Here is a 24,562-nt window from a genome sequence, read left to right on the forward strand (position 1 = left end):
TGCTTTCATTCTGAGGAATCTCATCTTAACTCCCTATCAAATGCATGCTGTGAAGAATGTGGAGAATGAAGGAATATTTTGTACAAAAGTAAATAAAAGAATATATCAATTTTTTTTTTTTTTTTAAGTAAAACGATTTTATTTACTTTAGTTATAAATAAAAATATTTTTTCTTTAACCACAATTTTTGTGGTTATATGTGAATAAGTAAAATCGTGGGGCGCACATACATTAATTGATTCAAACAATTTTTGAAACTTGTAAAAGTAAATAAAATATTGTTACTTAATTTTTATATATATATATTTTTTTTTTTACTTTTTAGTTTTGTGTTTTTTGCAAATTATTTTTCTTTAATTATTTTTCATGAACAGGAAGCTTCTTTAATTATTACATAATATATCTTCTTTGCAGAATTATTTGAATACTAAAAAGAATTATATTTTGTTTTTTATTTATTTGTTCAGGCCCCTATAGGATGAGTGGTCAGTTGCTGCGGAAAAAAAAATATATATCAATGACAGAACGGCAAACTTACGGCAATACTTCCTCACCGTGATCAGCAAGAGTAAACAAGTCAAGTCGGCACACAAATATACCGACTCCACTCACTGGAAGAGTCAAGTGAGGGCAATCTGGTGTGTCTCTTACTTGTATGCTCCTATATCTCACTATATTCTCTGTCCGTCATCGTTGTGTGTGCGTTAATTGGAATCACATAACCATTGATTACGACAAATTTTGTTACGCAATTGCATCTGACGGATTATTGTATTGTCATTGATACTGAACACGTATGCAAAATTTGAAGAAATTTACTTCACCAAAAGTGGGTTTAAAATCAGTTACAAGATTTGACCCAGACAAACGGAGTCAAGTTAAATAAAATTGTTTAATAAACGTACAAATAAATACTGTATATGCACTGTGAAATGTGACAATTTACTATAAATCTACTATACAATAAAATGCTAAAAAGTCTGTGTGTTCAGTTCCTCTACGCAATCTTATTGGTCAGTTTGGCTTTGGTGCGACAGGCAAGTTTGTCTTTGGTAACACAATGGAAGAGGAAACGAGAGTGTGAGACACACAAGGAGGAGGAATGGCATGGGACGCGTACGGAGAGTCACATTCAAAGAAGGCAAGTATAAAAGCAGACAGGATGTGAGAAAGCCGCCTCAAAAATACAGTAATGAGAGTATGAGTAGCAGGCTTCACAGGAACGCATTTGAGGGAGGGAGCGCCGGTGTAGAAACATTCACACGCGCGAAGTCCAAGGAAAGTAAAATTGTACGCAGGGCAAGAGATTGTACATATTTTTAAATTATTCAATTACCTGTGACAGGTAGCGTGGCTAATATGTAAATAGAATTAAAAATGATATGTGAGCATATATAATTAAATGTTTTTTTTATTGCTCATTTCTTTATACAATTAATTATTTCAGGTCACGCTAGACCTTGGAACGACCAATAGACCTTAACTGGACAATCTTTGATGAAGTGTCAGCAATTCAGTGACATATACAGGAACTAAATCATGCAAGGCCTTATAAGTAATCAATACAATTTTTAAATGTACTCTAAATGGAGTTGAAAGTGATTGCAGAGATGCTAAAATTGGAGTAACAGAATCACAAAGTTTTGTTCCTGTCAGTAATCTAACTGCAGAATTCTGCACCAACTGAAGCCGAAAAAGAGAAGAGCAGTTTAACGTGGCAAACAAAGCACTGTAATAATCAAGATGAAACGTAATAAAGGTGTGTATGATCCCTGCACTACCTTCAAATAATAAAAAAGTTCTAATTTTGGCAATGTTTCCGAACTGATAAATACATAAAAGTGCCACTTTATATACACAAGTTTTTTTTTTATTGAACAGTGTCAAAAAAGTGAAATTACATCCACTGTGATTCAATGTTGTATAACCATTAAAAGTGAAAGCTTTAGAGGTGGTGAATACTTTTTTTTTATAGGCACCGTATGCCCTAAGGACTGTAAATTCAAGCTTTGAAGTGCAGACTGAGTGCAATCAGGTGCGACATCCTGTACATTTCGAACTTTAAATTGCATATCTGATGGCTTTTTTGAATGACAACTCCCGCTTCCCTGAGAACATTCAAGCGCAGGCCTGTCTGCCATCTTTTGACCACATAAGTGACTTTAAAGCAGACTCGTCCACCTTCTCTCTACACAGGTGTTTTATTTAAGGCTTTGGAAATGGCAATTAAAATTGGGATGCGCCTTTAGTTACACTTTTAATGCGAGACCATCAAAAAGGCTTGCGGGGAAAACTGCTGACTGGCCACATACCTGTGTATGTATTAGGATTGTGTCAGCTCAGCGAGATCCGCCTCGGTTAACAAGGCAGAAGTGGTGAAGCAGGCGGCTGTCTGCACGGTGGGTCAGGCCGTGCTGTGGCATGTCTGGCAGTTGTGTCATATTGCTCAATTTTCAGATTTCCTGTTTTTATTCCCATCCCATCCTCTTCTCACTCCCTTTCCTGAATAGGCCATTGTCTGGTAATGTCAGCACTTGTTCGGCTGATCAGTTTTAGATTTGAAATAAGGCATTTAGATTCAGCAATTACCCCAACACATACAATGCAGATGGACACAGGAAGAACGCAGGAGTGGCATTCGAACCAGGATGCTGGATAACCGAGGCAGCACCGCTAATCACTGCACCGCCTCACCACAGTGATAATTATTTTTAAACCATGCAAGAAAAACAACCCATCAAATTGACAGACATTAGGATATTGCTGTTAAAAAGCTTGAGATCTGAACTGTATCCTGATCCATCTTATTTTAAAGAAAACTAAAAACAACAATACCACTGTGATGTATGACTCCATCCAAAGAACAATCGGGTTTTTCAAAACATTAAGACTTTCATTTGAACATGTCATACACAAAAAAAAAACTGCAAGCATACCAATGGTCGATGTAGGTTACCTGGACAAAGTTAATGCTGAAGCCCGCTTGACAAAAGCCTTGGCCTTCCGGACTATTTAAAGCTGAAAAACAAAAATAAAAATAAAATAAGCATTTAGTGTTTTATAGCAGAACAAAATGATAGGGGTTCCGGATAGAACTGGGCTGTCAGCTACCATTGATGAGATAGTTTTACTTCAGTTTCAGATGTCAGAACCCAAACAAGTTGTTTACCTGTGTATGTAAAGTGGAAGAATAATTTTAGGGTAACATGGCATTCATCTTAAAAAAAAAAATAGCATAAAGTCTTAATAAATGTCAGAAACCTGTTCAGGCACACCAGGAAACCAGATAAAGGTCAAGTCAGCAACAAAATGTACACTGAAATATAAGAACTGGTTCAGAAAAAATACTGAGATGGTCAATTAAATAAAGAATGTACCAGAAGAAAGGTTGATGTAATATACAAAATGTATTGAAGGATGACTACGAAATCAGCACATGTCCTATAAGAAACGACAATGAGCAATTGGTACATGCACAGAATTTCAAGGGTGGTTGCTCAACTCAAAAGTATAAAAAGTCAAGTTGGGGAGCATGCACTGGTACAGCACGTTGCTGCACCCACCACACAACAAAACAACTCGGGATCCTGGTTGGCAACCCCCCAGGCAGACACGCGGTCCAGTCCCACCCTCAGGAAATGACCCTCTATCTGCCGCAGCCAGGTGTTACGTGGGCGACCCCTTGGCCTGGTAAAGCCACTCGGGTCCCCAACAATGAGGATCTTACGAGCCGGATCACCCTCAGGGAAATGCGCCACATGGCCGTAGTGCCGTAACTGAAGCTCCCTCACGATGCAGGCAGTGGGCCTCATTCAGGACTCCATGAGCAACACAAAGTCTAAATCCATTAAGTTGTTCTCTCGTTTGCTAGCTAAGTGGAGGTAAGGTACACTCCTGTGGCTGGCGCGTGAGGAGGGCCCCGGCACACTCCCCTTGGCCCACAGCCTCTGTCTCGGATTAGCGCAAATATAGTAATCCCTCTTCGATCGCGGGGGTTGCATTCCAGATCCCCCCCACGCGATAGGTGAAATTCCGCAAAGTAGAAACCATGTTTGTATGGTTATTTTTATATAGTTTAAGCCCTTATAAACTCTCCCACACTGTTAACATTATTAGAGCCCTCTAGACATGAAATAACACCCTTTAGTCAAACGTTTAAACTGTGCTCCATGACAAGACAGAGATGACAGTTCTTTCTCACAATTAAAAGAATGCAAACATATCTTCTTTCAAAGGAGCGCCTTCAGGAGCAGAGAATGTCAGAGAGAGCGCTCGCCAAGAAAAGCAAACAATCAAAAAATCAATACGTGCTTTTAAGTACAGTATGCAGAAGCACCGCGATAAAGCGGCATTTTGTAGAGGAGCGTCCGTATCTTCTAGGCAAACAGCCTCTGTGCAAACAGCCCCTCAGCCCCTCCCTTGTATGAAATCAACTGGGCAAACAAACTGAGGAAGCATGTACCATAAATTAAAAAACCCATTGTCCGCAGAAATCTGCGAACCAGCGAAAAATCCGCGATATGTATTTAGATATGCTTACATTTAAAATCCGCGATAGAGTGAAGCCGCAAAAGTCGAAGCGCGATATAGCGAGGGATTACTGTATATCACTCCTGCAAGTGAACTATGATACTTAGCGCGATAAGAGAAGTTGCAAAATCAATCAGAACGTTCAACCAATTCTAGAAAAAAATCTCGATCTAAATCTGTAAAGTAGTTCTTTCATTCGCTAGCTAAGTGGATGCAAGATACCCCAAGGCTGGCACGTGAGTGAGGAGGGCCCCACCCTCTTCCCCTTGGCCCGCTGTGTCTCTCTCAGATTCGTGCAAATAAATCGGTACCATAAGCGAAAAATGTGAGAAGTCGTAAAATCAACCGGAATGTTCTAGCAAATTATAGAAAAAAACCTGATCTAAATCAATTAAGTAGTTCACTTGTAGTATATATATAAAATGCAACATGTTTGTTACGGCTTATGGGTAGATCCAACATGCACAGTGCAGCACCCTACCATTAGTTTAGCTGAAGTTAAATGAACATGAACGTTCTGCTGAGGGATTGCACCACTGCTGAACAACACACCGTAGTAAGACTTCTTTTGGTAGAGGAAGTGAAACCTGTTGAAATTCAGCATAGCATGCTGGCTTCAATTTGGAAGTGCAAATAGCACAACTCAATGCAAAGTTAATGAATGGGGAGAATCTGGTCAAACATCAAAATTGTGCACGCTATTTAACATCAACACACCAAATACCTTCACCAGAGAAGACAGACTGATTATGTTGTCCGCAATTGCTGGACATTTGGATATCAGCTATGGATCTGCACACTTCACAGTGCATAATCACTTGGGACACCATAAAGTTTATTTAAGATGGCTACCCAAACAGCTTGCTGATCTGCACAAGCCAACATCCATATATGAATTTCAACAGATTTCACAACTTTTGCCCAAAGAAATTTCACTATGGTGCATTGCATAGGGAGCCGGCATCTATCTTGTCCTTCCACTTGATCACAATCATTTTACCTTTCAACATGCTGAAGCATCACGTAACTGAGTTCATCAGGCATATCATGCCTGATATCATGTCTTATGCATCAGCTTCACTATTTGTGTCAACATCTGATGACCAATTCACATTGTCATCACTATCACTTGATTTGGCCAGACAGACAAATATAACTTGATTTCGTCCCCAGAAAGGAACTAATGGTTTAGTTTGTGTTTGTTCTAAAATTGGCTTTACATTTTATCATTTACACACAATTGCTTGTTTTGACTGAAGGCTCCACAACACTTGTAACTGATGAGTAACCACAGAGTAGCCAAAGCACATAGAAATATTCAGGATTATTTTTTTTTTTTTTGCAGCATGATGCTATTTTGTCCCCTAGATGGCAGCAGAATATAATCGTGAATGGTATTCGGGCTTAACTCTGTACATGTTAGCAATGCAGCTTAACCCGAGATGAACTACAGGCTTAACCATATTTACATGGAATTCCGACACTGAGAGACACTCAGTGTTAACACAATTTTGAGTCACATTATTGTGCTGCTGCCGAGCCGGACAGAAATGGATATATTGCATAAAACATCACAGAGCTCACTGACGCACTCATCCATACTAACATACAGGATATATGGCCCTGACAATTGAATCCACCTGCATGTCTATAGGATTGAACGCTGTCAAATCCACTCACACACAGGCAGCTAAGTTAGGATGGGTAGTTAGTTTAAATTAGACATATTTAGGAACATGGGAGGAATAATGAAGAAAACCACAGACAAGGGGAGAGCATGCAAACTCTGCACAGACACCAACCCGGAACAGGTTCATGCAGGTCTGAGAGTTATGCAAATTAAAAGTTGCTTCAGTTTGGCTTGGATTTGAACTCTGAACACTTGGTCTATGAGCCAGCACAGACATCATACCCACCCAGCTGAAAAGCTGTTAACATGGATTTAAAAAAATGAGTTACTACTGATATCAAATTAACATCAGTAGTCAGCAATGAATGCACAGTATTCTTTTATAAATAAAGACAAATCAGTTGGTCCAAGTTTTAAATTTTACAGTATGTCATTATATGGATTAATTTAAAACACCACAATAACAAAAATAAAAGTTATAAGCAATTAATACAGATCATCACTCAGGCAATGAACTAAAGGCAAAGTACCTGTTCGGCACGGAGAATACTCAGCAATGATGTTTCCTTGCTTGAGGAAGCAAGTGCCCACGGGTTCTCGTTCAGGTGACCCAAATGTTCGCCATTGGTACAAGGGGGCACAGGCCTAGGAACAACAAGAATAGCAATTTAAAGTGCTGCTTTTTATAAAATAACATGCTCAAGAAAAATAAGAAAAGTTCATATATAATTTTGAAAGTGCAATGTCTCTCTAATACAGTGTTATTCAATCTGTGTGCCATGGAAATCATAGTGTAGCTCACTTGGGTCTGAACCAGAGAGGGACAAGCTCCACAGGTGGTCAAGACCTGTCTGAGGAGGACAGGACTACCTGGAGCAGCTGGCATAAAAGCAGCTCTGCGATCGCTATGTTAGAGCACTTTAGATGCATCTCCTGGCTGCTAGAGTCCATTTGTGTGGATGCGTGGTTGCTATAGAGTCTCACAGGGCTGGTGGATAGGATAGAGGTGCCTCTCAGGCAGAGAGAGGTGGGCAAATGGACAAAACAGTTCAGAGATGTCACTAAGTGCCATGTCTGAGAACAGTGATCTCGAAGCTGCATTTTTACTGGCTCCTCCCATAGTCCCGCCCCTTCAGACAGTTGAGCATGTGTGTGAGCTATAAGGTGTTTAGGGTTAATTTAACAGTGGTATGCCTTGGGACGTTTTTGGTTACACAAAGTGTGCCCCCACAGAAAAAAAGTTTGGGAAACACTGGGTTTTGGAGTTCAGTCTAGGAGGCCACCCCATGGATGCAGGTTTTTAACACAATCAATTGATTTTGTTTTTCTAATTGTTAATTGGAATCCTCCATTAATTAACTAAGCTGCCACTTCCCAGTTTCTAAGTTTTATTGTGTTACTGTAGTAATTCTAAACTGGTGAAGCTAAATAAATATTGAAGTGAAGTGAGTATTTACTGTGCATGTGTTATACTGGGATAAATTCAATTTTTGATCTTTGCTGTTTAATACTTTGTTCAGGCCATTTGAGAAATTTGTGCTAACAAGTAAACATATTGACAAGTACACATTAGAACATTATAACATATCTGGATGAGGACTGGCCATTTAGCTCGACAAGGCCTGCCAATCCTATCCACTTCATTCCCTCAAAATAATATCTGGTCAAGCTTTGAAAGTCCCTAACAGTCTACTGCCCACCATATGACTTGGTCACTTATTCCATGTGCCTTTATTTCTCATTGTGAATTAAAAACTTCCTAATGTGAAATATTGTGTCCCTGTGTTCTTGATGAACTCATTTTAAAGTCACTGTCTCGATCCACTGGATTAATTCCCTTCATCATTTTAAACACTTCAGTCAGGTCTCCTCTTATCTCCTGTAAAGGCTCAGCTCTTTTTATCTTTCCTCATAACTCAACCCCTGTAGCCCTGAATCCGCCTCGTTGCTCTTCTCTGGACATGTTCTTGTGCTGTTATGTCCTTTTTGTAGTCTGGAGACCCAAACTGCACACAGAACTCCCGATGAGGCCTCACAAGTGTGTTAAAAAGCTTGAGCAGAACCTCCTGTGACTTGTACTCTTCTAAGCATTCTGGATGTTGTGAACATACAGTACAATTCACAAACACATTTTTCTCATGACAGCTCAGTTATGTCTTCTGGACTAGTGTGTCAATAAAAAGGGAAGATTTTAAAACCCCATAAACTTTTTTTGAAAAAGTTCCCCAATACAATTCCTGAAGGTCTTTAAAGTAAGAAACGTCTATGGTAATGGTGAACTTTAACTCCAGTTCAAAAACTTCACTTTGTCTGCAAACAGCCCAGTGCTTGATGAAGTTGCTGATGATGAAGGTGGCCATGTTGAAGGCATAAAACTGGGCAGGGAGACAGCCATACTGAAAAAGAGAGGTTGTGGTAGATTTGACAGTTTAACTTGCAGATCTTACACCATAGAGTATAAGCTGCTCATCCTGCATCATCAAGGTCTCTACCAAGCAGACAGGTGTTTCTAGATGTAACATTTAATGAAAATGTGAAATGAGAGTAAAAACTACTCACCAGAATCTGATTTCCTTTCGCTTTCACTGTGGCGCCAAACCACTGCTTGTCTTTAAACTCCATCTGGTCTCCCGATTGATTGTAACGCTCATCTGTAAGGTGAAATAGCATAGGGTGATCCATTACATCACTCTACCAGCATTGCGGGCACTCAGTTTCACCTCAGGCCCCCCAGGAAACATTTCCACTTCCCTTGTAACTGTAGACGTGCAGTGTGGTCTTGTGACCAAAGTGATGGATTTTTAACTTCAACGGTGTCGCTCAGTTCTCACTGGTGACTTACAGTGGAGCTCTGAGTGAAACATCTAACATCACACATAAAATGTAACATACCTCAAAGCACAATACAATATGACATCTACTGTCTCCTAAGTAGCCATTGCAAGTTGGTGGTCAGGTGAACTGTGAACACTGGGCATTGAAAAATCACAGACTGTCCTTCTGTGGTGATACAAGAAAAAGGCCACTGACATGAAAGACGATGGCTAGCAGGCCTGTAGGGTTGGATTATGTTCATCGATTACTTTAAAGACGGCTAGCTTGAGGGTTGCCATTCATGAAATTGACCTCAATTTTAAGTAATACAAGGTATTGTTGTACTGAGGGAGAGGGGGGACATCCGTGCGAGGGGGCCCAGTGACAGACTGGCATGGCAGGTTTGATGGTGAGTGGATGGATGTTCATTATTACCACCACTCTAAACTGGATTCTGCAGGTTTGACAAAGGATGGATGCATCACCATTATTAATAATAATTCTTAAAATTTTTAAATAAATTAAAATATTAATATTATTCTTACACAAAGCCTGGACTGGACTAAGTGCATTTGATAATGGATGGATGCTTAATTGTTATAAGTATTATCATTAAGACACTGAAATGAATGGATTTGGGTAGATAATGAAGAGATGTATTACTATTATACCCACAATCCTGAATTTTATTAAGTGTTTGCTAATGGATGGATACATTGTTATTACTATTATTACTTATTACTAAGATCTTGAAACAGATTAAGATGGTCTAATAATGTATAGATGCATTACTGTCATTCCCATAGTCTTGAATTGGATTAAGTGTTTTTGCCAACAGACAGATACTGTACATAATTATCACTGTTAATAAAATAAAAAACAACAACAAGTGAAACATGCAAACCAACAGTCCTAAAATAAAATTCAAATACGATTCATTTTATTAAATACTCTTTTTTGAAATTTTCCAGAACATACAGTATCAATTTTTAAGACCAAGCGAAAGGTTCTAGCCCCATTAATTTATGAAAAATAAAATTACAGACAGATATAAAGATAGATAGATATAAATATAGATAAACACATACATATATACATACACATACATGAGATTATTCCTAACACATTGAAATGCATTGATTGTTCGACAATAAATAATCCCAGACTCCATACTGGATTAAGTGCATTTGAAACTGAGGCCTATATTATTATTAATTATTATTTCTAAAAATTGAGTTGGCCCGAAAATTAACAGACTTTTTATTATTACTACTACTACTAAAGCCTGAAACAGATTAAGTGTGTTTAATAATGGATGAACACATGACTATTGTTATTAATATTACTCAGTATTAAGACCTTGAACTGGACAAAGGTGATCTGATAATAAACAGACGCACTATTATTATTTCCACAATCTTGAGTTGGATTAAGTTAGTTTGTGATAGACTGATGCAATATTATAATTACCATAGATCCCGGAATACAAGCCGACTCGGTATATTAGCCGACCCCCTTCTCTACCTACTAAATTACATGTATTTACCGATTACTGGTATTTAAGCCGACCCCCTTCTCCAAGCAAAATTTTCTAAATTTCCTTAAAAGTGTCTCTTCGGGTATATTTATCATGTTTATCGGCGAAAATTTGAGACTGCCGGCATTTTTGATGGAAACCAGGAAGTGACTGCGGAGAAGTTTGGTAAAATGAAACCTCTGTGTTGAAACTATATACACAAATACGGTACATCGGCGGGTGGATTTCCGGAGACTCGTTATAAATTTGATTAACTTAAATACGCAATACAGTGGACCCTAGACTTACGAACTTAATTTGTTCGCGAAGGCTAACCCACAATCCATTCTGAACCTCCCATTGCAACACTTACTTAACCTTTTCATAATAAAAAAGGGTTGTATAATGTGCATAATTTACCGAAACACCAATAATTTTTCTAATGAGCTAACCAAAAAGTTATAAAAAGTGCCTAGCCTACCAGAAGTAGGCTAGATTAAGCTAGGAGCATGGCGGCGCGCATGGTTGCAGCAGCTCAGGGCACTCATTTTCAGTGCACTTTTTTGTACTTTTTTTTTTCCTTGTTTGTGCACGATCGGTTCAGCGAACATCCGCTACACCCGTCAGAACCTTATAGACATCGGTGTTCAGAGCCAGACATCTGTTTCGAGTGTTTTTCATCACATGCACAACATCCCAGACAACATAGCGAGACCAGCGGGCTCTCCGTGGATTGTTGTCGGGTCTAGGAGACGACACAGACGGAGGAGGGAAAGAAAGCAGAAGCGAGGCCGCAGATCCAGCGTTATGCTAAAGCTAAAAAAACAACCATACAAGCCCTATACAGAACTTTTTTTCTGCACTGAAGGAGCTGCTTTTAATCTCATTGTAGATGTGTATAGTGACAATAAAAGGCATTCTATTCTAGAAACAACAATTTCATACTGTACTCACCATTTAATTTGACATCTTTGGGCTGCAGGAAGGGAGGAGGAGGAGAATGAAACGGAAGGTGGTTATTGTTTAGAAGGAGCCTCCTTATGCAAATCTTTTTTTTTGTAAAATTGTCGAGATGGTGGATTTCGACATGCTGTACATATTAGCGAGATCGGTCACACGAACAGCACTCTCATATTTCCACACAATTTCCATCTTCGTTTCGATTGTGATCGCTTTCTTTACCTTCTCTTCCTTCCTAAGCAATTATGTGTCTTGCTTACATGGTTTAAATGAATTATATATATATATATATATATATATATATATATATATATATATATATATATATATATATATATATATATATATATATATATATATATATAGGCAAATCACTGCAATGACCGAAATTACAAACATATGTATCTGGGCTCCGACTGACGCTACTAACGCTCTCAGTTGTTTGTTTTCAATTGCGCAAGCGGATACACGTGACTGCATCCAGGTCGTAACGTAAGATGTTGATCGTAAATCAAAACAAAATTTTTTATTTTAAAACTTCCCGATAATTTATTATAAATTTTATTAATAAAATCAACAACTAAAACACTTTTTTGAATAAATTCTTAATTTAATTTAAAGTACCGGCATGCAAAATTACGTCTTCATCTGAAAGATGGCTCTGTGGTTTCATCATTATTTACTTCCGTATTTATTGCGCTGGAAATCTTGAATCTGAAACGATTCGCGTTGTATAAACCAACCCCCAAACTCCAAGCCAAAATCTAGGAAGAAATTCTCAAGTTATAACACGGGATCTACGGTATTAATAATTTCTAACACACTGAAAGAGCTTAAGCTAATTTGATAAAAAATATGAATTGTTATTTTTAATATGTATTACTAAAACACTCAAAGGGATTAACCCAACTTGATAATAAATAGATGCAGCATTATTACTCCCACAATTTTGAATTACATTAAATGTTTAATAGCGGCTGGAAACATTCTTATTATTGTAATTATTATTTATTATTAAAAAATCTTATTAGTAAGACATTGAAATAGACTAAAATGGTTTGATAATGTTAGTGAGGCCAGCAGGGTACACTTACCATGTGATCTGTGTGTGGATCCCACTGCCCCAGTGCAGTGACAGGGACACTGTGCTATAAAAATGACATTGTCATTCAGATGAGATGTAAAACCGAGGGACTGACTCTCTGTTGTCATAAAAAATCCTTGGGCATCCTTGATAAAGAGTAGGGTGTATCCCAATGTCCAGACTAAATTACCCACCACTGCCTAGTCATTCGAACCCCCTAATCTTCCTGTCTCTAATTGTCTCTCTCTTTCTCACCACTTCACCACCTAAGAGCTAACATGTGGTGAGCATACTGGTGCAAAAATGGCTGTCATTGCATCATCCAGGTGGGTGTTACACATTAGTGGTGGTGGTTGAAGTGGCTCCCCACTCACTAAAAAACGCGCTTTAAGTGAGAAAAGTGTTATATAAATGTAAATAATTATTGTTATTATTCATAGACTCTTAAAATGGATTTGATTTGCTAATTTTGCAAATTTAGCAGATAATTTGCTAATTTATCAGCACATTACTATTTCCAACAAACTGAAATGAAATAAACTAGTTTGAAAATAAACAATTATTACTTAAACACTCAAATGGATTAAGCCAGTTTGATAATGAATACATGCATTATTATTATTCCTACCATCCTGAATTGTAATCAGAATTTGTTAAAGAAAGGATGCAAAATAGTAGTAATAAAATTATCATTTTCATAGGCTTTATCAATATTACTTTTTACTAAAACTTTGATAAATTCAGATTAGCTTAGTCTATTTCAATCACTACTATTATCATCTTTCCCACAATCCAGACAGAATTAAGAGTGTATCTTAATAGATGGATACATTGTTAAGATTATTTTTATTATTGTTATTGCTTGAATCCTGAACTGGACTAAATGTGTTTGATAATTGATGGAACAGTTACTATTACTACTTATTAGTAAGACAACGAAATGGATTAAGCCAGTCTGATAACAGAGGCACTATTATTATTATTATTATTATAATAATTTTCCCCACAATCTTGAATTGGATTGTGTGTTTGCTAAAAGTTGGATACATCACTATTTACTATTCCTAAAACATTGAAATGGCTTGATAATGAATAGATGCATTGCTACTATTGCTGTACTGTTATTATCATATTCATTATTCCCACATCCCTGAACTGGAATACATTGCTTTGATGATGGATGTGTTCTTATCCTTTCCCTGATCTTAAACTGGATAAGCATGTCCAGGTTATGGACGCATGGCCTATTCTAGGCAGATTAGGATTCTTCAAGGAGAGCAGGATAAAATGGCACACAAATAGTGAACTGCAAATTATCGCAACACAGTAATAATGAAGATGTGGTGTCCTATTCAATAAGACACCACTTAGGAGTACCATAGAATTACAATTTAGTCCGATTTCAAATTTGTGAATTTATCATTTTAATAAGAGGGTGCCAGAACACACAGACGCACAATGACACGGAGTGGTGGCTCTGAGGCTAAGGATCTGTGCTGGTATCCAGAAGGTTGCCGGTTCGAATCCCCGTCACTGCCAAAAGAGATCCTACTCTTAACCTGCTCCAGGGGCGCTGTACAATGGCTGACCCATTGGGGTATGTGAAAACTAACAAATTCCTAATATAAGAAATTGTATAAGGCGAAACAAAGAACAAAAAAAAACATACAACACTAACAAGGCACCCACTATTGGACTCGTAACTCTTTGAAGAGCAACCTCGGCTCTGCTTGTTAGAACGCATGCCTCCCGCCTCCAGGCCTGGCAGTATGAAGGCATCTTAATACAAGTTGAGACAGGGAAGATGTTCATGACTTAATGCTAAGCTGGTACTACATTGCCTTTATTTTTTCCGTCTTAAAATCTTCAGTCCTTCATACCGCTGTGTGGTGAGCTCTAATATGCTCAAGTATGAGCTGCAACTAAGCTGTTTAGATCTCTTAAGAATGCCCTAATTTGTATAAAAAGAACAATTTGGCCCAATTAATTGCTGTGCCAGCTATGAGTGAATATCTTCAGTGTTTTTTCACCTTCACATAATGACTACAATGTACAAACACCATTGGCCAAGGACACAGAGGAGCAGAAAAGGTCCACTCGACTTTTATTTTTAAATTGCTCAATATGCCACGCCAAAGTAGGGGAAAATTAATAAAGACACCGTTCTAAATGTAAAAGTGCTTTGGCAAACCTGGAATATTGCTGTTAAAGCAGTGACGATGGCGCATCTGTTCACTCAGACTTTTTATGACTTAATTGAACGTGAGATCACAGGAGCCATTCATCCAAGAATAAATACAGAACATTCTAGAAACTTTTGGCTCACAACTGTACAAGCACCTTTGAGAGACATACTGCTTATGGATGTTTTCATGTGTTGCTGCAGTCAGCGGGTGTGGATGTGTAGTCTGGTGGACGACTCCATTGAGTGATGCAGGCTGAGCCATCCAGACCTAAATTGGTACCAAAGCCAAGAAGATGGCAGAGGATCAGCCTTGCATTTCTATTTACAGTATAAACCCACGGATAAGTCAGGATTTCATTTTACTATATCATTTCTGATATTTTATAATGTCGGTTGTATATGTCAAATGCAGAAAACTCACGCTATTGGTCCATGAGATTACGATATGCTAACATCCAACTGAGAGAGTAATCACGGAGCACACGGCCTTTTTTTATGTATTGTGCCTACGTGACTGCATGGTAACGCTCGAATTATCCCGAAGCGACTTTTGCACTGTTTTGGGTTTTTCGTATCTCACACCCTCATACACCTTTATCGTAACAGCATCACTTATCTACAATGGAGCATTCAATCAGAAGGAAATATGAAGCTCGTTTTAAATTAAAAGTCGTTGAAGTGGCGAAAGAAATTGGTAACTGCGCTGCTGCAACAAAATTCGATGCGTCTGAGAAACTGAAACGATATTGGAGGAAGCAAGAAGATGTAAAAAAAAATAAATAAATAAATAAAAAACGTAAGTGTTGCATTTTTGGATGGGCAGAGTCCGATTTTACGATTGATTTTTCGGATTTCAAGACCCAACTTATACGCGAGTATATACGGTACTTGTCTGTTTTCTATTTAGTGCCTGCATATAGCATACAGGGTCTCTGGTGAAAATTTGACTTGTATGTTCGGTAAACATGCAACACATCACAAATCTCCAGCTCCATTAGTCCTGTTTCTATCCTCTTATTACCTAAAACCTAATAAAAGAAGTGGGAGAATCAGGAACAAAGTAGCGAGTGGTGAGGCGCTTTCCACAGGAACTTTTTCAGGAATCTCAGGAAATTTTATAGAATTCCCACCACAGGCACTCAGGACATTTGTAGATTTTGTTTTTTTTTTTTTTTTAGCTTCTGCTGCACAGTATGTACTTTTCGTTCCACCAGGAACTACCAAAGGTGGGGCTTAATCGATGAAATGTTGACCACAAGCACCGGCAACATCTTACAAACCTGTTGGTCGCTTGGAATTGAGAGTTATCCGTGAAGATGAAGCAACATACTTGGCATCGCATCACTCTTCATAGCACCAATCACCACGTCAATGCAATACGTGGGGGTTGGGGTCCATAATAAATTCAAGAGCGTATCAAAACAATATGGGGGTGTGGGCCCAGTGAACTCCCAAACATGCCTTACTTTGCATTGCATCACTCTTCTTTGCACGTTACATATTTGGCATGAAGGCTACAGTTCCTGCTGTGGGAAAACACAAAAGTAGCCAGGGACCACAAGTCCTGCACTTCAGAACAGGTCATCCGCCTAAAGCCCAGCAAGTACTTGGATGGGAGATCATCTAGGAGAAGCTAGGGCTGCTGCTGGATGAGGTGTTGGTCAGGCCAACAGGGGTTTGTGAAAGAATCATTTTAGGGTAACATGGCATTTATCTAAAAGAAACAGCAAAAAGGCTTAATAAATGTCAGAGACCTGTTCAGACACACCAGGAAACCAGCTAAAGGTCAAGTGAACAACAAAATGTACATTGAAATATAAGAATGGGTTTAGGAAAAATACTGAGATGGTTCAGTAAATAATATACCAGAAGAAAGGTTGTTGTAATATACAAAATGTACTGAAGGATGACTGAGATGACAAAGAAATCAGCAGATGTCCTATAAACAATGAGAATGGACAGTTGTTATATGCACAGAAATGTCAAGGGTGGTAGCCCATCTCAAAGGGTATAAGAACCACCAGAATATAATAGACTTTTATTTTATATAAACCAGAGTAAAATGTATGCACTGATTGACACTGTATGTAAATTCAACAGTGTATAAAATGAACCTCTATTCTTTGTTTCTCTGGTCATTCTGTAACAGACCACTTTTGAAAAATGCTCCCTCCAAGGCATTTTGCTGAGGAGTGATTAAGAGATACAATGAGCAGCTCTTCTACTATCTGATTACTGAATTGTCTTCTTAGAGGATGTTTCTTTCTTTAATAAGATGTTAAATTTCAAACACAGGGTGTATACCCGGTGGTCTGATTATGGATCCCCAATGTCCCAGTGCAGTGACAAAAATGCTGCGCTGTAAATTGGTGCCATTCTTGAGATGAAAAATGAAACCATGGGCATCCTTCGTAAAGAGTAGGTGTGTATCCCGATATCCAGGCTAAACTGCCCATCACAGCCCACTAATCATCCCCTGTCTGTAATTGGCTCTCTCTCTCACCACCTAACAGCTAATGCATGGCGAGTGTACCGACACAAAAATGGCTTCCGTCGTACCATCCAAGTGGATGCTGTACATTACTGGTGGTTGAAGTGGCTCCCAAATTGCGCTTTGAGTAGTGAGAAAAGCACTATATAAATGTAAGGAATTAAGGAACTCTTAGGTTGCTGAAAACAAAGTTTCTATGATGGGAAAGAACATTTAGTGCTTGAAGTTCTGCCCAAAGGGTACAATTATTGTCTTATCAGACCACAGAATCTTTTTCTTCATCTCTCAGATACCTTTAAATACCCTCAAATATCTTGTCGTCAAGAGTAGCTCTAGTCTAGCCACACTATCATAAATGTTATAGAGTGGCACACTTGGCACCACATCACTGTTCATAGCCTTCTCCAATGGTGCGCAACGCCATGCACTGACTGCACTAAAACAATCAAGAGGTGGAGGAACCCCGGTGAACTCCCAAACGCACCTCATTTTGCTCTGCATTACTCTTCTTGGCATGTCACATATTTTACATAAAAATTCCAGTTCCTGCTGTGCAGTGGTAACATAACGCACGAAAGTGGCCAGGGCCTACAAGTGACTCAGGGATTACAACGCACAGGAACTCTATGGATCCTGAAAAAGAAAGGTCCTGTGGTGGGAAAACGCCTGTGGAGTTGAAAGAGAAATTTTGACAACCTTTAAGAAGGTACTGCATGAGATATTGGATGACAGATGCCAGAAGACCTGAATGTTCTCCTCAGATTTCTTATATTCTACAACATACAGTAGAACCTCTGGTCACGAACGTTTCCGAACATGTACAAATCAGATTACGATCAAAAAGTTTGCTACAATTTTGCATCTGTTCACGACCACACGCTCTGGTGGCGAACAAAAACACTGGCGGCCAGTCTCCTTACGTGCCAATGATCTCCCATTCTCCGTTTCCCATTTTCTTTTCTTTGCGTATACAGGGCCTAACAAAGCAGCTGATGTTTCAAAAGGAGTTACAATGTTAACCAAGCAGAGGCCTCAAGTACTGGAAGAGGTGGAAAAACTGTTGCTAGTGTGGTTGAACAAGAAGCAACTTGCAGGGGATGGCGCAAGCGAGGCGATCATATGCGAGAAAGCCAGGAAGATTCATGGCGATTTGCTGAAAAAAAAAATCCCTTCTTCGAGTGGCGAAGGTGAGGAATTTAAAGCCGGCAGAGGATGGTTTGAAAAGTTTCCCCAAGAGAAGTGGCATTTAAATTTTCCTATTTGCTTAAAACTCAAAAAAAAAAATTTACAGCGAGTGGTTTGTAAGGGTCTAGCACGAACTCTTATAATCTTAGTTTTCTCTGTTATTCAATGTTTTTACATTTAGTTTACTATTACACTGTACACTCTGTGGTATAATCAACTATTTTTATGCTTAAAATATATATATTTACATACAGTTTGTATGGTCTGGAATGGATTATTTGTATTTACATACAATCTTATGGGGGAAATTATGTTCAGGTCGTGTCCAGAGTATTGGAAAGAATTACGATCGTGACCAGAGGTACCACTGTACTCCATCGTGCTCCAACTCAGGCTCACAGACACCAGAGCCAAACCTGTCAGGACTTTGCGTAAAGCAGCATCCTGGGAATCTGACTCATTGCTGAGATAAGCATGGGAAAGGCAAACTATTAATAATATGTCGAACAACTAATGTCACATTTTCTGCTGTAACAATCCACCCATTGCTTAAAACAGGCCATATCAGCTTGGGAAACAAATGTTTACCACCAGCCACAGTGAGAACAACTTTAATGAATGCAAACAAATGCTTCTTATTTGAGGGGAAAAATGCAATTGCAACATCTCAACCACAATGACATGACATGGTATGATGGGATAAAAGAAAAAAAAAAAAAAAGCTAAATGTGCCAAGTGGAAACAAAAAAAAAAAAAAGAGATAATGTGCTTCAGTCATCATCTCTTTAAAGTTACCAGAAATGCAGGCCTTAAAAAAATGAAAGCCTCATTTAAAAACAGGACTCATGGAGGAGGGGACACACTGAGGGTACTTTTTATACTTTCATGGAGGACGGCTACACCTCCCATTGTGGATTCAAGTCTAACGTTTTTACTCCACTTGTGCAGTGTTTTTGACAACCTCTAAGAAGTATCTAGATGTAAAATTGGTACAACTTAGCTATTATAAAACAAATCATCCCGATTGTCTCATCCCTCTCTCATTTGTCAAATTTGTTATTTTTTTATGTGTTTGGTGGTTGCCAGTCAGCTCAGTGCTGCAGAACGACAGACTGGCAAATTTTCGCGTTGAGGTGGATGGACATCATGCAGTTGCAAGGACTCAAGTAACTTCGCATCATTCAAGCCATGTGGTGTTGACTCACACACGGGTGTCAAGTAGCAGATGGGCGAGCCAAGATACTTGAACTGAATGACTTGGTTGAGGCCCAACGTGAATGGTACCGTTCGTCTGCAAGCGTCATTTCATGTACTCTGCCTTCTTGATGCTGAGCCACCTATTCCTTTTATTTCCTGCAACGTCTTCCATTACTGCATGTGATACTCCAAATCATGATGCACCTCCTTCACAAGCAGGACGTTAGTAGCATTAAGTAGCATCCAGGGCTATGGCGCCTGGATGTCTGCTGTGGCCGCAATCATGCGGAGGAAGACTAGTAAGGGCAGCAGGGATAATCCTTGGTGAATGCCGACTTGAATGGTGAAACATTGGCAAGACTGCGGCAGAACATCGTACATCACTCATGATGTTATCGTAGAAGAGTTGGATCCAGTAATTGTAAAACATATGTTATAATATATTTATTTTGACACTTATTAGGCTACTAGTCATTTAAAAAAGAAAAATATATGGGTTTACCTTCCAATTTAAATCATCATGCTTTTAAATAAACCTGAGTAAAAACCCTCCTTTCAGCTCCAAATAACTTACAAAAACAACAAGACAGTGTCGTTGGACCTGGAATGGACTAACCATTGTCTAGTGTGAGAGCCACAGGGGATGGACGGGAATCCCAGAGGGGGGATTCCTTGGCGGGATGGGATGTTACAATACAGTAGACTGGAAGGACAGGCATTCTGATTGGATGATGACAGGAATCCTAACCCACAGGGAGGCCAGTGTGTTGGAAGGGCTGGGGGAGACAATAGCATGCGAGTACCGTATCCCCAGATATGATAGAGGGCAACATTCCTGGGATTCGGGTTAATGTTCTGTATTCTACGGATGGCCACCGTTCTCTCTTTCACTTGGAAAAGTGAGTGAAAAAGATCATTTAGGCCCCGCCCATTGGACCCCCTTATAGTGCCAGCACTGGACCCAGCATTCCTATATTTGCATTTCAGTGCCCCAGATTTTAGCCAACGATCCATGATAGCCCCTTAATCATGAAGACTCATTAGCAGCTGGCTGCCTGTCGGCACTGATACACACATCACCGCAGTTCTATCGATTTGTTCTGCACTGTTCCACTACTGTAGCACAAATCAGTAAGCACTTGAACTGTTAAACCCTGACCCAGCAGTCTCCAACCTTTTCTATGCCCTGGCACCCCTAGAAAATATTTCGTTTTACGTTCACACCCCCTAAAAAAGTAATATTACATTTTAAGATGGAGTCAAATTTAATTTTCTGAGCCACACAGAGTACTGTGGGTGAACCAATCGAACTCAGAAATAAAACTGAAATATAAATTGAGCAATTTACCTTTATAAATCTCAGTAATCTTGTAAATGGGTCCCCCGTGAAGCTTACACTCTTGAGTGGCAATCTGGGGCTGGGGTATTCCACAAACCATTAAGTGAGGGAATGAGCTTCACGGGGGTCTCCAACCTCTCCATCGTTGAACAACGGGCGCTGGGGCATTTTTAAGCAGTAAAACACAGTCGATGAGCGTTGTCCCTTGATAACACCTGCAATGCAGCTCCAAAACTGATGCACCACACAGTTAAAATTGTTGCGCCAATGCCAGGACTGCCAGCAGGAGAGATGGACTGAGTGTAAGTAGCAGGTGTTGAATCCAACTCAATATTAGAGCCCGCCCTTCCCTATGGATCATTGCAAGGTTGAAATTCCATTCTCTTATAAAGAAGTTATTCACTTTTGTGAATGTGCCGCCCACAGCAAGGAACCCATGAAAACGAACATTTCTGGGGCTCATTCACAGTTGACAATTGTGCAAACAATGCTCAATTCTCACCATATCACAGAACAAGAGCACTAACTAATAAATACCTTTAAATGAAGGCATTACTGCAAAACATCAATAGCATCACGAAGTCAGACAACGCACCTTACTCAATTTTGACAAAACGCAATGCAGCCTTCCTCTATTTCGTATCCCCTTACCTGCCCTAAACAAATCAACCCTTAAATCAACATCCATCATAAAACTGAACTGACGTCATGGTGCCGCAGCTGTACAAAAAGGTGGTATGGCTTTATAGGTGTGTACCTAAACACAAGAGAACACAATGTAATTCCAAAGTAAGCATGTTCAATAACCATAAGCAGTGCAGCTTGACAAGTAGGATATTTTGGCAGAACACCTGATGCATGAAGTTAGAAAACTGCCTTGACCAGACTGGACTGACTGTACAGACTCCTTTCATAATTTTAAACACTTCAATCATGTCAACTCTTAACTTTAATTTGTCTAAACTGAAAAGGTTTGGTTCCTTCAGTATCTCATCAGAGCTCAAACCTACTCATAGTTGCTCTTCTCTGAATTTTTCTTTTTTATATACTAGGGGGCTTTGCCCCCTGTTCGCGTCGCTCGCCACTAAGTGCCGTTGTGAAGAGGGGGCTAAATGTATCCCAAGGAGACACAGTCGCTCCTCCAAAACGGTGATACAATGGGAATTAAAATACATTTTTTTACCTTGTCTTTACTCGATCAGCTGCTGGATTGCTGCTGCTACTGCCGTGCTGCGTGATCTGCATTTCGTCTCTCTTCTCCCCCAGACATCCTTCAAACACTATTCAATCTCTTTTCGCTGTTTTGTTATTTCACTGAGTAATATTTTCCGTTTGTTTGCGCTAATGTGATCTTTACTAACATTTTTTTGAGACTTTCGAATTTTCCTACTTCCATTATCTCTAACCTGCTCTGCATGTACATTGTGCCAGCGCTTTTGAATTCTTTACGACGTTCTACTTTCTAAAATTTTTAAGAGCTGAGAGAACATTAAGTGCATCTACCAAAAGCATTCTGACAACTGAGAGGTTAGAGGACCATGGTCTTGTTTGAAAATGGTTGTAAGTAGGGCGTGACTTGCTTCAAAAGGTTGTAAGTATGACGCGAGCTAACTGTCTCGCAGGACGTGAAAGTGTCTCACTATCTCTCTCTTGGTCTCTCTTCAAAAGATCACGTCACATCGCCGGAAAATAAAAGTCTTGTCACAATATTTTTTTTTTATAATAGAGAGATTTGTAACATGAAGACCAAAACTGCACTCCGTACTCCAGGAGAGGTCCCTCCAGCACGTTACATAACTAAAGTATAACCTCCCTTGACTTCTACTATGCACATCATGGATACTAACGTGTTTCCCCAAAAAGAAAGGCCTATTTAGTGCATGGGCGCTGAAGTGCAGTCCTTAGAGGGCTGCAGTAGCTGCAGGTTTTTGTTTCAACCCACTTGCTGAATCAGAAAAGCCAATTCCTGCCAATAACAAGTCTTGTAATTGTAAGGTTTTCATTCTCCTACATCAGATTGTACTCGTATTTTCGTGGCTATCATCCCAAATGATATGTGGACCAGAGCAGATCAGTGATGTTTGGTCCTTCATGATTTCCTCTCCCATTTCTTTCTAAAAATTTTATTAAATCGACATCATTGGAATTTGGACCACTACTAGGAATATTCATATAGTCACATGTGTAGAGACCAGTGAAATTCTTAATTATACGTGTGACCAAAGTGCCACCACAATAAACAAAGTCAGGTCAGGTTGAGGAGCATGCATTAGTACAGAGCGTTGCCGCACCCACCAGACAACAAAACAGCTCGGGATCCCGGTTGGCAACTCCCCAGGCAGACAAGCAGTCCAGTCCCACTCTCTGGAAATGACCCTCTATCTGCTGCAGCCAGGTATTACGTGGGCGTCCCCCTGGCCTGGTCCAGCCACTCTGGTCCTCAACAATGAGGTTCCTACGAGCCAGATTACTTTCGGGGAACTGCACCACATGGCCGTAGTGCTGTAACTGACACTCCCTGACAATGCAGGTCATGTGCCTCATCCGGGACTCCGTGAGCAACACGAAGTCAAACTAGCGGGATCCAAGGATTCTCTAAAGAGACACAGAACTGAAGGAGTCCAGTCTTTGTCTCAGGTCAATGGAGAGCGTCCATGTCTCACGACCTTAGAGCAAGACAGGAAGCACCAGGACTCTAAAGACTTGGACCTTCGTCCTTTTGCATAGATATCGGGAGTGCCACATACCCCTTTCCAGCGACCTCATGACCCCCCATGCTCTCCCAATCCGTCTACTGACTTCATAGGAAGAGTCACCAGAGACATGAATGTCACTGCCAAGGTAAGTAAACCTCTCAACGAGGTCGACACTCTCTCCGCAGACAGACAAACTGCTGATGGCCATGTCCAACAGGTCATTAAGGGCCTGGATGTTGGTTTTTATCAGGACACTCGCAAGCCCAGACACTCAGACTCCTCACTCGGTGTCTTGAGAGCCCCAATCAGAGACTCTATCGACTCCGAATGTATTCAAATACTGAACTTTATTTTATTGAATAGAAAACACCAGGCAGCTTAACTGATGCACTCCTGACCCTGTTTTTAAAGCACTAAGTCAGAGACATTTCTCATCCCTCTACTCTGTTGTTATCTGGCCATACCTTAATGGTAATCTTAATGGCCAGATACTACTGGGTTCAGTTAACAGTGGATACAAAAAGTATTCAGACATCTTTCACTTCATTGTGCTGTAGATTTAATTTGACATAGATACATTTGCCATTTTAGATAATCAAAGTACACTCAACTACCCATAATTACAAACTGAAGACATTTTCAGAAAAGTTTGCACATGGGGTGGCATTTATCAAAGTTAAGGGGTGTGCACTCCAGACACCAACAGCAACCCACATCCACCTCCCACCACACTCGCCTAGGGCCCCATACGAGATCAGACCAGCAATATTCCAAAATGTGCTTAGGTGCATCCTCTTTGCTTTAATAGTCCTTGAGATGAACCTGACTGGAGTCCACCTTTTGTAAAATGGATGGATTGGATATCTTTTAGAAAGGCACATATGTACCTGGGAACAAAACTATTCACAGCACATGTCAGGACAAAAACCAAGACA

General features: G+C 39.7%; 1 protein-coding gene across 1 annotated transcript in view; it reads right to left on the bottom strand.

Annotated features, from left to right (window-relative positions):
- Positions 1 to 24,562, bottom strand: part of itgav (integrin, alpha V) — a 158,539-nt gene that overhangs the window by 79,848 nt on the left and 54,129 nt on the right. The window contains exons 3-5 of the mRNA XM_039757720.1: positions 8,720 to 8,811; positions 6,691 to 6,805; positions 2,957 to 3,018 (exon numbers count right to left, since the gene is read on the bottom strand). Coding sequence (XP_039613654.1) covers positions 2,957 to 3,018; positions 6,691 to 6,805; positions 8,720 to 8,811 — 269 coding nt within the window. The remainder of the gene's footprint in view (positions 1 to 2,956; positions 3,019 to 6,690; positions 6,806 to 8,719; positions 8,812 to 24,562) is intronic.

Source organism: Polypterus senegalus, chromosome 6 (assembly GCF_016835505.1).
Source record: "Polypterus senegalus isolate Bchr_013 chromosome 6, ASM1683550v1, whole genome shotgun sequence".
Taxonomy (NCBI): domain Eukaryota; kingdom Metazoa; phylum Chordata; class Cladistia; order Polypteriformes; family Polypteridae; genus Polypterus; species Polypterus senegalus.